Raw genomic sequence first — 13,830 nt, forward strand, 5'->3', positions numbered from 1 at the left:
AGTGTTTCTGTGATAATTTTAACAAAACTTGTTTACCTTTTCATAAATAAAATGTATCCTCCCTGGAATTGTCTGGTGCGTGCCATAAAATACAAGTGAAACTTTTGCTACAAGTACATGTCGAAAGTACGGCTTTTGTAAAAAACCAAGCTGAAAAATAATATTAAATACACTAATGGTCTGAGATGAAGCACGATTTTTACAGATATATAACTGCTTCTCATGAATAAATAACAAATTAACTATATTTTGTTTACTAGAACGAAATGTCTATACAAATACGAGCAACAAATATATGTCTACTTACTTAATTTAACAATTTTCTCAGCAGATAAGTGACTTTATTTGTTAAGGTTATTCAGAGTATCATGAATGCTCTCCTAATGATAATAAATTAAGCATTACAGTATTATATTTACTGATAACAAAATTATTACTAAAATATAACGAGAGAGGGGCAGCAGCTTTCCTCTTAAAATGTCACCAAAGCCGAACTGCGGTTACCAATCCGCCTGCCAAGCTTGGCAAATACTGGCAAAACCTCCTTTTATATGGGAGTTCTATGTTCAGTAGTGGACTGTTAACGACTGATATGATGATGATTATAAATATGAAAGTGCGTTTGTTACCTAACAACAAACTTTGGCGCCTAACAACTCGACCAAACGAGTCCAAATTTGATACATAAGCTGATCTAGACCTTTACACGCTGGTGACACGATGAAGTCACGATTAAAGACTAATCATTACTAATGTGAAACTAAGTTTATTTCTTTATTATATATTTGGGATAAAGAAGGCTACATTTTATCCCAAATAGGTACTGCGTTAATAGTTATTAAAACTAGTAACGTATAAAAATTCAATAGGTGCATATGGTAGATATGCACCTATCTTTATTATTATCTTTTACATGCAGCTTTTGCTGACAAAAATCTGAAGTATTTATCACAGTATAAAATAAATAGATACCTAAATAAGTACTTACCTACTCGTTCTTCTTATAACAAATCACAGGCAGAAGTTAATAATGTAAATTTATATATAATAGTATATCATGAATTTCAGAAATAAAAGAATCAAAATAACGTACACCAGATTTTCAGTTAGACCTTTAGGAACCCAATTGTGAAAACCGCATCCAATTTGGAGCAGTAATAGTTAGCTTGATTCCGGAACAAATATACAGATGGACGAACGGACAGGCAGACAAAGTTTCTATTAGAAAGTAAAAACGTAGAAGTTTTTCTTAAATATCTTCCATGTACAGACACCATCTACTTACAAATCTATTATATTAATACATACTTTATACTTTGTTAACTTATTGTTAAAATATTCTTCAATACATTTGCAAAAAAACACAAATAGATAGTATTAACGTGATTATGGTTAGAGTAAGGAGCTAAAATCCAGTAATATCTACGTAGTATTCATAAAAGTGAACAGTTTTCCCCAAGGAGCTTATTCGAAGGAGAAAATAGGTTATGAACGTCCATACTAAAGCAATTACGTGACAGCATGGTTTTCGTGAAATGTTTAAAATATTTCTCATGTATCTAAAAGTTGATTAATTTCACTGACAGATAGATAAATGGTTTTTTTTTTGTACATGCTTTTTAATGGATAATAATAAAATGTAACATCCGTCAATGCCAAATGGCATACAATATCGAGACATAAGTGAAGAATAAAACAATGACGATAAAGTCTAGTCTTATGTTTTTATTATGCAACTTAGAATGGCAAACAAGCTGACAGCCCACTTGATGGAAAGTGGTAACCGTCGCCTATAGACATGAGCAGTACCATGGACATAACAGAGTATACTGTTTCGCCCTTGATACCCCATGCATTGCTATTCCTGAGGACTCAGGTTTTATTCCTCTGTACCCTGTCTACTGGTTCATGCTGATGAATTTATTAGAACCACGATATTGTCCAGAGGATCCTCTACTGTGTGATCGACATGACCAATATACCCTATATTACAAGCAATGAAGACTAGTATCTCCATTACATATACATTAAATGTAAGTTGTTAATGCATACTATCCCTGGATATTGACATTATTTATAAGATTTTGACATAAGAATACTGATTATACTACCACAAGTGAATAAAAATATATAAAAAAATGTTAAATTAAATGTATATGTACTTGCCTAGGTAGATCAAGAATACCTAAATGGATTTAAAACGTTGAGGTTCGAACTTTTAATTAACATTCTGAGAAGTGTTTCACGTGGCCAGTCCAATCACTCTCCACCTAAATTTATAACAGGCAGATACGAGTAGTACGTCATACTACATTTAGGTATACAAGTAAAAAATTTAATGTCATAGACATTACATAATATTAGTAGTATGTATATATATATATATATATATATATATATATATATATATATATATATATATATATATATATATATATATATATATATATATATACCTTTTTATAATTGGTGACCATAAATTTGTATTATTTAATCATTGCTGTCAATATTTGAACTTTAGCAACATGGATTTTAATTATTTTATATATTTATTAACCTAACTTTATGGACATTAATTATTTATTATATATAATTTCTTTCATACTTGTGCTTCTATTACTTGCATACACCCACTCTAACTTGCCTACCTCACTTTTGAATTATAATTTTTGTTTGTATAAATAAAATCCGTTATTGGCTGTATTCATAAGATTTAGCATGTAAGTTATTTTTTAAGAACTGTGGATTTTTGTATAAAATAAAAAAAAATCAACGAAATTGCATCATTTTCTCGAGAGAAGTGGGAGCTTATTTAATAATGACGATAGGATGATTCTAGGGAAGTCAAAAATCGGCAAAATCAATAACATAATTTATGGACGGCCCCATAGCAATTAAACTCAATTTTTATATTTACAGACTAATTTGGCTTTTATTCAGATTTTAAGAACCCTGAATACTTAATACTAAATTAGCAATATTAAAAAATTACAAATGCTTATGAAAAGTTGGTTAACGAATACTAATTATCGTAAATAGAAAATATTATACACAACTTTTAGTAGAACCAATGCTCACTGACCATGCATAATTATCATTAAATGCCTGTCCGCAGGTACTATCCTTTATCTATGATCCTGTCCATTTAATTTAAATTAAATACCTTAAACGAATTAGCAACACTGAAATCGAATCAATGGTGCCATTTCTCTAAACTATCCATAACCGTACATGTCAATATGATAGTTTCACAAAATTGTTTTTATATACCATCATTAAGTAAATTTAAATAATTTGACTTAAATTTTTTAGAAGTTCAGTTTATATTGATTCTCAGTATCAAGATTTTGTTTATAGAAATTTTAATCGTTACTTTTAAAAATAGCGCTTCGTTATAGACCCCCCCCCTACCCATTGATACAATCGTTTAACTTTTTAGTCTATGGTAGCTTCCGTTAAAAAAATATTTTGTAAAATTGAAATGTTACTTTTGTTTGTGAGCAATAACTTCATTTTAACTTACTACAAAGAGTTTTTTAAAACACATTTCATTAAGATTACATTTAAATTTCGTTTACATCATGGGGGATGAAGTTATTACAGATAATGAAACTCAAACGCAAACGCAAACACAGAATTCCCAAATAGAATGGAGTCAACAAAGTCCAGCCTTCATTCCAAATATATGGGGAAGATTATATCTCACAAAAACGTCCATCTGTAGACAGAAATGTTGGAAAATCAAAACACCAGAATATTACGGTACGTGTTAATCTTTAAAATCTCAATAACAACTTACAAGAGCTCTACAAAGGTACTTAAAAATTGTTTCATTACAGATCTCATCTCTTCAGAATTTAGTCTTGGAAGAGCTTTCACCTGTACTTGTGTAATTAGAAAGGAAATGATTAATGACAAAATTTTAAAAAATATCAGCAAAAAGCATTTTATTCTGAAGAGGGAGTTATCGTATGTATCATTATATCAACCGTTAGTTTTCCATTGCAGAACATAGGCCTCCCCATAATTTATGCCAACCTAAAATTATCATGTTCTAAATAATTATTGATTATATAAAAGTATTATGTATTTATAAAATATAATTTTTAATATCCTTTTAATATTATAAATGTGAAAGTGAGATGTTTAACTCTTGGATCCTCAACTGCTTAAACAGTCATTATGAAATTTGATATCTAAGTTGTATTTGAGATAATGGAAAGTAGAGAGGCTTCTTCTTGTCTTGCTTAATTATACCAGTAATTTTTTTTATACAACTTAGAATGGCAAACAAGCTGACTGCACACCTGATGGAAAATGATAACCGTCGCCTATAGACATAAGCAGTACCATGGATATAACAGAGTGTACTGTTTCAACAAAATGTTATAAAAAATACATACATACAATACAATATATTATATTTACATATATTATACATGTATAGTTGGTATTACATACCTTCTTTGAATCAGCTTCCATCTTAACCTTATTGTTAATACATTGCAAATAATGGAAAGTGATTTCATTGACATCACTTACTGGCATGATTTTAAATGCCATCAGGACCTTCTTCCCTTTATTAAGTGTTTGCCACTAGTCTTTTTTTTTATACAACTTAGAATGACAAACAAGCTGACGGCCCACCTGATGGAAAGTAACCGTCGCCTATAGACATGAGAAGTACCATGGACATAACAGAGTATACTATTTCACCCATGATAACCCCCATGTATTGCAATTCCTGAGGACTCAGGTTTTATTTCTCTGTACCCTGTAAATTCACGCCATATCCCACCCTTCAAACCGAAACAACTGCATTATGGTTGAAACACAAATGGGACAGAGGTACCCAAGCAAATTACTTTTGTACAAAGTCTTTACTACATAGTCATGTGGACAAAATTTCAGGTAGAAATTATATATTGTGTATTCGGTGAATATGTATTTCTATAATAACTCAAAATATATAATACCATACTATTTCAGTATATCTATATAGCAATATTAGTAATAGTTAGTAGAGAATTCTTGTAACATCAGGTCCATCTTTTGTTCCATATTGTTCAATACTTTCTATAAAAAATAACTTATTGTGTAGAACTGATGTGAATTCTTAATTTATTACAGGGAACCTCTCAGTCCAACAATTATTACAGACCTATCTTATAATGGTACTTATGTAAATGGAATCTTAATTGGTAAAGATCACAGCTGTATACTTGATAACAATGATGTAATTTCATTGTCTCATCCGTCACTGAAAAGTAAGCATTACTCTTTTTTTACCACCCTAGTCAGGTTTATTAGAGAAATATCTTCATGCCTATATATGAAGGGCCTGTTTAATTTATCTGACAGACTGAATCGGACTAAATAAATAGAAAAAGCAAACAAACACAGGTTGTGTTTATTTATTTTTTGTGTTTATTAAACTACCTTAAGACAGTAAATAAAATAGAAATAAGAGAACTAAAGTTTACAATATACAAATTAAAATTAACTATTTCATGTGCTGTTTAATTTTAAGCTAATTTATATTCTAACCCTTATTCTTAAAAACTAAAACCTACAAACCTACTTGTAACTATTACATTTGTCATTTTTTCAAATTTAGAATTTAGCATAAAAGATCTTTCTTTTATGCTTTAAAAGATAAAACAGTTTAACAGCTAAAATAGATTTATGAAAGGTTTGACTATTTTCGTAAAGTAGATCTCATATAATTTACTTGTTATTTTTACTTATTTTTTACAATATGATATCCAATGCCTTTTTTTTCAGTTTTTGTATTTAAAGATTTACTTAAAAATGAACAAGACCAAGTACCTTATGAGATCTCTAAAAAATATTATGTATCTAGAGTATTAGGCCAAGGTGCCTGTGGAATAGTTAAATTAGTTTTTGACAAAGTAAGTATACTGTAATGCATTTTAATATCACAAAAATAAAACAGTATTGCTTAGAGAAGTATCTATCCACACCATTTCTACATGCAGAAATCTGCTCATAGTACTAGACTGTTAATGTTAATGAATAATTTTATATCATTGTTAAAATAAATGATGCTTAACTGTAAAACCATAAATGGGGTGCTGGAGCTCTTCAGGGTGGTTTACTTTTTATATTTCTCAGTTTGTGGTGAACTGTCAATTTTGAGTTTCTATGTATTTTATTTTAAATAGCCACACATTAATGAAGTTACTGCCAATATTCAAGTTTTATGAATATGTCTACAAGTAACTAGGGGTGCTTCAGTAACTCATTGATCCTCAGTTATCTATTATAGTTTCCCCAATTTATTAGTGAGTGTTTGACAGAATCCTTTCCACAATATTAATGTAAATATTATAAATATTATATACTGTTTTAACTAATTACACAGACAATGATGTCATTTTATTATTTATTCGATGAGTCTTAGTTGCTAATTGATTGACAAGTTAAATTAATTCTATATTAGACCTGACAAAGAAATATTATGACAAACTAAAAAAATTTCAACAGATGATTTGGAAATAATATTCTATGGGTATAAAATACTTATGTTTGGAATGTCAGATTAAAGTTTCTGAAAATGCTGAAATTAATATGAAAATTAATATTTTATGACAGATTTGTAGTATTACATAAAGTTTTAAAATAAAAAGATAATTTCAATAATTAGTGTTTATATAACAAATTACAGTTATTTTAGTATGGGATGTCCTGGCACCTATGTGTAGGAATATCTAGTAGGCCAGAAAGTGTAGGGTTCCAGGGTTAAGTATTGTACTACAACTATACTTAAATACTATAATAATCACTGAGTTTTCACTGGTATGCACACTATGTAATAATGAAATATTTTTAACTGTAACAATTTGTGTTACTATGGCACACGCATGAAGGAAGGGGAAAGAAAGGAGATTGTTAGTTTATATATTTTGTTTTTTTTTTATTTGTGCTTTTTTATTTTCATTCTTTTATCTCTTTTGCTGTGTATTATGTGTATGTTTTTTTTTTTATTGTAATTTGTGTGCTGTAAGTAATGTAAATAAATTATCTATCTATCTATCTAACAAGGTAGTGATATGTATTTTCATACACAATCAAGTAACACCAAGAAGAATGTGTACACTGACCCAAAACTTGCTCCCAAAAATCTATGGCAAACTACGTAGTACTAAAAACAAATTTAGTATTTGTGTGTTATAATCTAACTCATTATTTCTAAACCTTTTTTATATCGCGATCCACGAAAAAACCAAAAAGTCTTGCGACCTCCCTCCCTTATTCCTCCTCTATTACAATAATAGTTTAATAGGTGAAAACAAGTGACGCCAAAAAGAGATTACTTACGTTAATTTCCAATATGCATAACATTAATTAATTATTACAAATTTACTTTACTACATTATGTTTGATTCACACATAGACCACTACTAATGAATGAGTTTAACCCTTAAAAGCCTGATTTTTTAAATCAAATTAAAAATATATAAGTGTACCCTTTACACATTTACTAATGGGGATAAATAGTATAAAAATCAAAAAGATATTTTTATATATTTATTTTAAATAAAACATTTAGTAACATGTAAACAGCCAAATATTAAAATAAAATCGATTATAGGCGCCCAATACGATTTATAACCCCTGTATCAAATTTGAAACTTCAGATATTTAATGGTTAACTATTCGTTTATTGAATCCAAATTCGAATTAATTGCTCAGTGAAATAATTAATAGTCGGTTTAGTAAAATCGCGCATCGCTACCTTAAACAAATCTTTCGATGTCTTATTATTTTTCAACAGACTGTGACCCTCCTTTAATAACAAATGCAACCTCCAACAAGGATCACGAGCAGCCCCCAAAGACTACAAAATGACCAACCAGCAAAAATTATGCAGCATTTTACAATGAACAGTTTAAACTGTGTCACCCATTACTCTAACCCATCTTATACTTAATAATAGTTATAAAATTGTATTGTAATCCATTAATCTTTTTATCATCAAAAGATAACAAACAGAATGGTATCCATTTTTAAAATATTTTTTAATAAAAAAAATACTTCAAACGATTTCTATTTTGTTCTCTGAGGTATATATAACTACTGATTGTATTTTCAGACAAAATGCACAAAATATGCTATGAAAATAATTAGGAAAAGTAGAGTAACTAATGGACAATTAAATAACCTCAATGACCCAAAGAAAATTATGAACGAGATTAATATTATGAAGTCACTTAAACACGTGAGTTTTAACAATTATTAATATCACTAAAGAAGTAATACCAGCTTCACTAAAATGATTTAGTTATAAAATATACTTTTGTTTCAGCCTTGTGTGATTTCAACAGAGGAAGTGATAGACACATGTGATGCAGTTTACATTGTTCTGGAATTGATGCAAGGGGGAGAACTTTTTGACCGGATCACAAGCCAAACTCATTTATCAGAAAAACTCACTAGGTTCCTATTCAGACAAATGGTGCTAGCTGTCAAATACCTTCACTCTCAAGGCATTACTCACAGAGACCTAAAGGTATTTACATAAATCGCCCATAGCTATTAACAAAGTTGTATGTGTAATATAGCAGAATTTCAGATCCGACATACACAAATATAATTAAAATATTAAAAAATATAATAAACTTAATCTCTATGACAGTGGAGGCATGTTGCTTTGCATATATGGGTTGGATTCTCGATCAAATCAGTTCATATAATTTTTTTTTTTTTTTAATTGGCTTGTTCTGAATGTTACACCCAATTGTTTTGTAAATGTAGTACTGTTTGTTATTTGGTCCCTCATAACATAGAATATTCTATATGAAATGAAATGAAATGAAATTTATTTGCTAGAAACATTGTAGAAAAGGTGTTGCATTTGTGAAGTTTATAAGATGTCCATTATGTTTCGCCACATCAAATGGCATGCAAATATTAATTATGGAATTTATCCATTTTCTATTTTATACAGGTACATCATATATTTAATTTTCAATTACATATACAATAAATCACTATTAGTACGAAGTGTCACTTTGGTCATGCATTACAAACAGTCAATAAAATTACTATAAATAATAAAATGATAAAAATGACAAATAAAATTAAAATTACAATTTAAATTTCAACTAAGTCAATGTCACAGCATTTATACTTTACAAAAACTCATTAATATTGTAAAAATTATTTTCTATTAACCATGTTTTCAATTTTAATTTAAAATAATGTAATGGTAATTCTCTTATTTTTTTTGGTATCCTATTATAAATTCGAATAGCCATTACACCGCAATTTTGTTGATGCAGCGTTGACTTACAGGTGGGTAGTTTCAGTTGTGTAGGGTCTCTGGGTGTGAATTTATTATATTCTGTCATTGTTGTAAATAAATACAAATGTTTTTTTACAAATATTCCCACCTCATAAATATACATTGAGGTAAGTGTCAAAAGCTTTAATTTTTTAAATAGAGATTTACAAGATTCTGTTGGACCAACACCACAAATCGCTCTTATACATTTCTTTTGCGCGATAAAAACTTTTCTTACTAATACCGAATTTCCCCATAGTAGAAGTCCGTATCTCAATATCGATCCTACATAACCGTGGTAAGCGGTAAGGACTGTGGTTTCATTGGCTTCTCTTTTTAACCTTCTTAGAGCATACACAAAACTGTTTATATGCTTCCTTACATTATTTGTATGTCCTTTCCAATTACAATTTTGGTCCAATGTAAAGCCTAGAAACTTTATTTCTTTACATTCGGTTACAATTTCATTATCACATTTTATAAAAATGTTTATTGGTTTCATGGAATAATTCAAGAATTGCATATACTTAGTCTTAGATATATTGACACTTAAATCGTTGTATTGCAACCAGTTTACTATGTCTCTTATTGTGTTCTTTATAGTAATTTCATAGTCAGATTTTATTCTTTCATTTTCAGGAATAATAACTGATAAATTGATATTTAGTTATATCTGGCAAGTCATTTATATATAGGAGGAATAATAGAGGTCCTAGTATACTTCCTTGTGGGACTCCCGATAGGTTACAATGATAATTAGACTTAAAAGACTTTTTTGTGTTTGTATTATCAATTTTATTTATAAGTACACATTGTTTTCTGTTTGAGATGAAGCTTGATATCCATTTCAGAGTAGGACCTCTAATCCCATATCTTTCGCACTTATTTAATAATATAGTATGATTTAAATTGTCAAAGGCCTTAGTCATGTCAAAAAATATTCCTGTTACTCTATATACTAATATACAAGTTATGATTATTCTATACAAGGTATGATTGCATCATATTTATTTATAATATTGAGTATAGAAATCCATGTCATTCAATTTGTATCTAGTCAGCTATCAACACAGTTAGCAAATTAAATTAAACCAAAAGATGGATATATGCTCATGCTCTTGCCACGTCGAATTCAAACCACCGAGAACTGTATGTTCGTTGAGTGTTACTTTCACTACAATGAGAACAATCTACAAATTCTTTTAACAACACCATTTATTATGTCCTTTAAAAGTGTATTCCTTTAAATTTGTAAACAAAGCTGCCATTTGACATAATTTACAAATTTATTTAATTCGTCCCACAGCCTGAGAATGTATTACTGGAGAGTAAGGATGACAGAACTCTAGTCAAAATAACTGACTTTGGACTGAGTAAGTTTGTTGGCGAGGATAGCTTTATGAAGACTGTGTGTGGAACATTACTTTACTTAGCGCCTGAAGTGCTTGGAGCAAATGGGCAAAAGTACTATGGCCCCGAAGTTGATGTTTGGAGTTTGGGAGTAATATTTTTTGTTTGGTGAGTTTGTATTGTGAGTAAATTAATTTTTTATGCTGAGGAAAATGATATAATATTAATAAATAAATTTGTCTCTAGCCTCGACAGTGCAATTATTATTAATGATATGGTTATATATTTTTAGCTATATATTTTTTTCAGTCTTGCTGGCTATTTGCCATTTTCATCATCTTATAAAGACATGTCACTTAAAGACCAAATTGTTACTGGACGATATCGTATCTCGGAAAAAAGATGGCACGGAATCAGTCTTCAGGCTAGGCTGCTCATGAAAAGCATGCTGACTGTGCAACCATCGAAGCGAATAACACTTGACGCAATATTGAATCATCCCTGGATGCAGGTATATATAATAAAATTCCCAAGCTTAATTTTGGATATTACCATAACTACATAAATTTTCTGTCTAAACGTCCACCTATATTCGTCATAGTCAGTAGACTTGCTACTGAGGTTTGGCACTATAAATAAATATATATATATATATATATATCTGCTTAGTAATGCCCATTAAAATTTATATATTATATATATCCCGGAAACTATAACAATTTATAATGTTGCTAGAAACTAATTTAATAATGTTAATAATATAGTCTCTTGCAGTAATACTGATATTATTTAAAGCACTGAAAACTAAAGAAGTAAACCATTCATAAGTTAATAATTCAATAAGTAATCCTATTAATGTAATAAATGCGAAAGTTAGTAACTGTGGATGGATATATATTTTACTTTTTCACACAAAAACTACTTAACGGAATAGATAGGATACCTTTTGTACTGATTCACACGGGTGCAGCCCATGGAATACAGTTAGTTCCAAATATGATTACAAGGGTTAAACTGAAAGTCCTTAGAAAATCAAAAAATGATTAAATTAGCAAGTTTTTACCTTTATTTTATCTTTCAAAATAGAGTCCATTCACGTCAATACATCGCTGCATCCGATAGAACCACTGAGAAAAGCACTTTGCCCAATCGTCCTTAGAGATCTCTTCGACGGCATTCTGAAACGTAGCCACAGCTTCCTCGGCGTCCATAAAAAGTTTTCCTCGAAGTTTTTCTTTTATTTTTTGGAATAAGTAAAAATCGCAAGGTGCGAGGTTGGGGCTATAAGGCGGATGACCCAGTAGTTCTACGTCTGAGGTCGCCAAATAATCGATCGTTTGCCTAACGGTGTGCGACAAAGCATTGTCGTGGTGAAGGAGGATCCTACTGCGAGGTCGTTTTTGACGCACTTTTTCGAAAACACGTGGCAAACAATTGTTACTGTACCACTCTGCAGTAACTGTTTTTCGATCCTCTAAGACAATTGTCGCGTAATGACCTGTCCTTTCAAAGAACGAGGCCACCATCTTTTTCCATACGCTTCGACCTCTCTTCACTTTAGTTGGCAACTCCTCGGAAGGAAACACCCACTGAGCTGACTGTCTTTTAGTTTCGAGATCATAACAGTAAATCCAGCTTTCGTCTCCCGTAACTATGTTAAACACAGAATTTGAGTGACCTCCGTTAAATCTTTCATGCATTTCACGGAACTAATCGACACGACGGAGTTTTTGAGCCTGTGTCAAATTATGAAGTATCCACCGGGCACAAAGCTTCCTGACAGCCAAATGTTTATGGAGGATTTTGTGCACTTGACTCATACCAATCCCTAAGCTTGCCCGAATCTGCTGATAGGTCACTCTTTTGTCAGTCTTTATCATACGCCGCACAACACTGATATTATCTTCAGTCGTCGCCGTAGAAGGCCGGTCCCTTACGCACATCATCGGTGATATTAGTGCGACCACGTTTAAGCTCATTAAACTAGTTGTAAACAGTGGCACGAGACGGGGCTTCATCGTTAAAGGTCAATCGTAGTCTATCATAACTTTTTTGTTAACTTAGATGACATCGAAAAGCATAAAAAATCATCGCACGTAAATTTTCTCGTGTTAAGTTCTGTATTATTCGTAAAGAGTTCCATTTTCAAAATTTTAACAAATTTTTTTATTATATTGCTTTTAAGTAGCCAGTTCTAAAAATTTTCAGTGTAGCTCTCGTACTCTTCAAAAATTCTGCTTCTGAATAATGTTAACCACCATTTCAGGATGAAGAAGTTATAATAAGTGTTGACAAATTGCTTTCCAATGCTACACAAATGAAGAGTTTCAGCGAATTAACATTATCAACTGATTCGGATCAAGATGAGAACAGCAACTCTGCCAAACTTAATGTAAATGTAGTTGCAACTGGCAAACGCGTATTGAGCGACAGCTCCAATTCTTTTGAACCGATCCCAAAGAAATTGAAATTGGTAGCCACAGAAGGGAAAGACAATAGTGATTCGACGAACAGTTATTATTCAGAGGAATAAAATCTCATTTTTAAATAATGATATGTTCAAAGATTTTGCTTTTAAGTTAGCAATTATGAAAATAATAAATACTGTTATTTTAGTAATGTGTGGCCATTTTATGATTGTGATGATAATCTGTTATTTATACTTAATTGTTGATTATTTTGTCGATTTAAAACTCGAAGTGAACCTCGTAAACTTAAGTCATTAATTGTACACCAGTGTTATTATTAATGTTCTCCGAATATTGTGACAAGTACTTGAGAAACAGTATACCTTTTTGTTATTCAAAATATTAATAATAATGAAAAAAGTAAATATTTTTATAGTAAAATAAAGGGTTATAGTAATTGTTCTTTTTACATTTTTAAATGTTATTGTTTGTAAAAGTGCACTTGCGATATGACAATTGTTGATTTTATGAAGATATGTTGCAGAATGTTTACTATTTCATTATTGAATATTTATGTTGTGATAACTGTTGTTTAGAATTAGAAACCAAGTACTTAATACAATTTATTTTTAATAATTGTGATTAACATCACGATGAAGAGACATGATGCCGCCTTTATATGTAAGATTTTTCATATTATCGTGTTTGTATTACAATTGAATAATTGTAATGTACCAGACCACCAGATATCCAATAAGTTAATAA

At 30.2% G+C, this 13,830-nt stretch overlaps 1 protein-coding gene across 1 annotated transcript; it reads left to right on the forward strand.

Annotated features, from left to right (window-relative positions):
• Nucleotides 1–3,428: 3,428 nt before the first annotated feature.
• On the forward strand, nt 3,429–13,797 carry LOC113520627 (ovarian-specific serine/threonine-protein kinase Lok). The gene is made up of 9 exons (XM_026906016.3): nt 3,429–3,762; nt 3,840–3,969; nt 5,131–5,267; nt 5,785–5,912; nt 8,117–8,242; nt 8,330–8,533; nt 10,614–10,825; nt 10,967–11,168; nt 12,924–13,797. The coding sequence occupies exons 1-9, from the start codon at nt 3,582–3,584 to the stop codon at nt 13,188–13,190; spliced, it is 1,587 nt and encodes a 528-aa protein (XP_026761817.2). The 5' UTR covers nt 3,429–3,581; the 3' UTR covers nt 13,191–13,797.
• Nucleotides 13,798–13,830: the final 33 nt, after the last annotated feature.

This window comes from Galleria mellonella, unplaced genomic scaffold (assembly GCF_026898425.1).
Source record: "Galleria mellonella isolate WM207_F2 unplaced genomic scaffold, CSIRO_AGI_GalMel_v1 utg36, whole genome shotgun sequence".
Taxonomy (NCBI): Eukaryota; Metazoa; Arthropoda; class Insecta; order Lepidoptera; family Pyralidae; genus Galleria; species Galleria mellonella.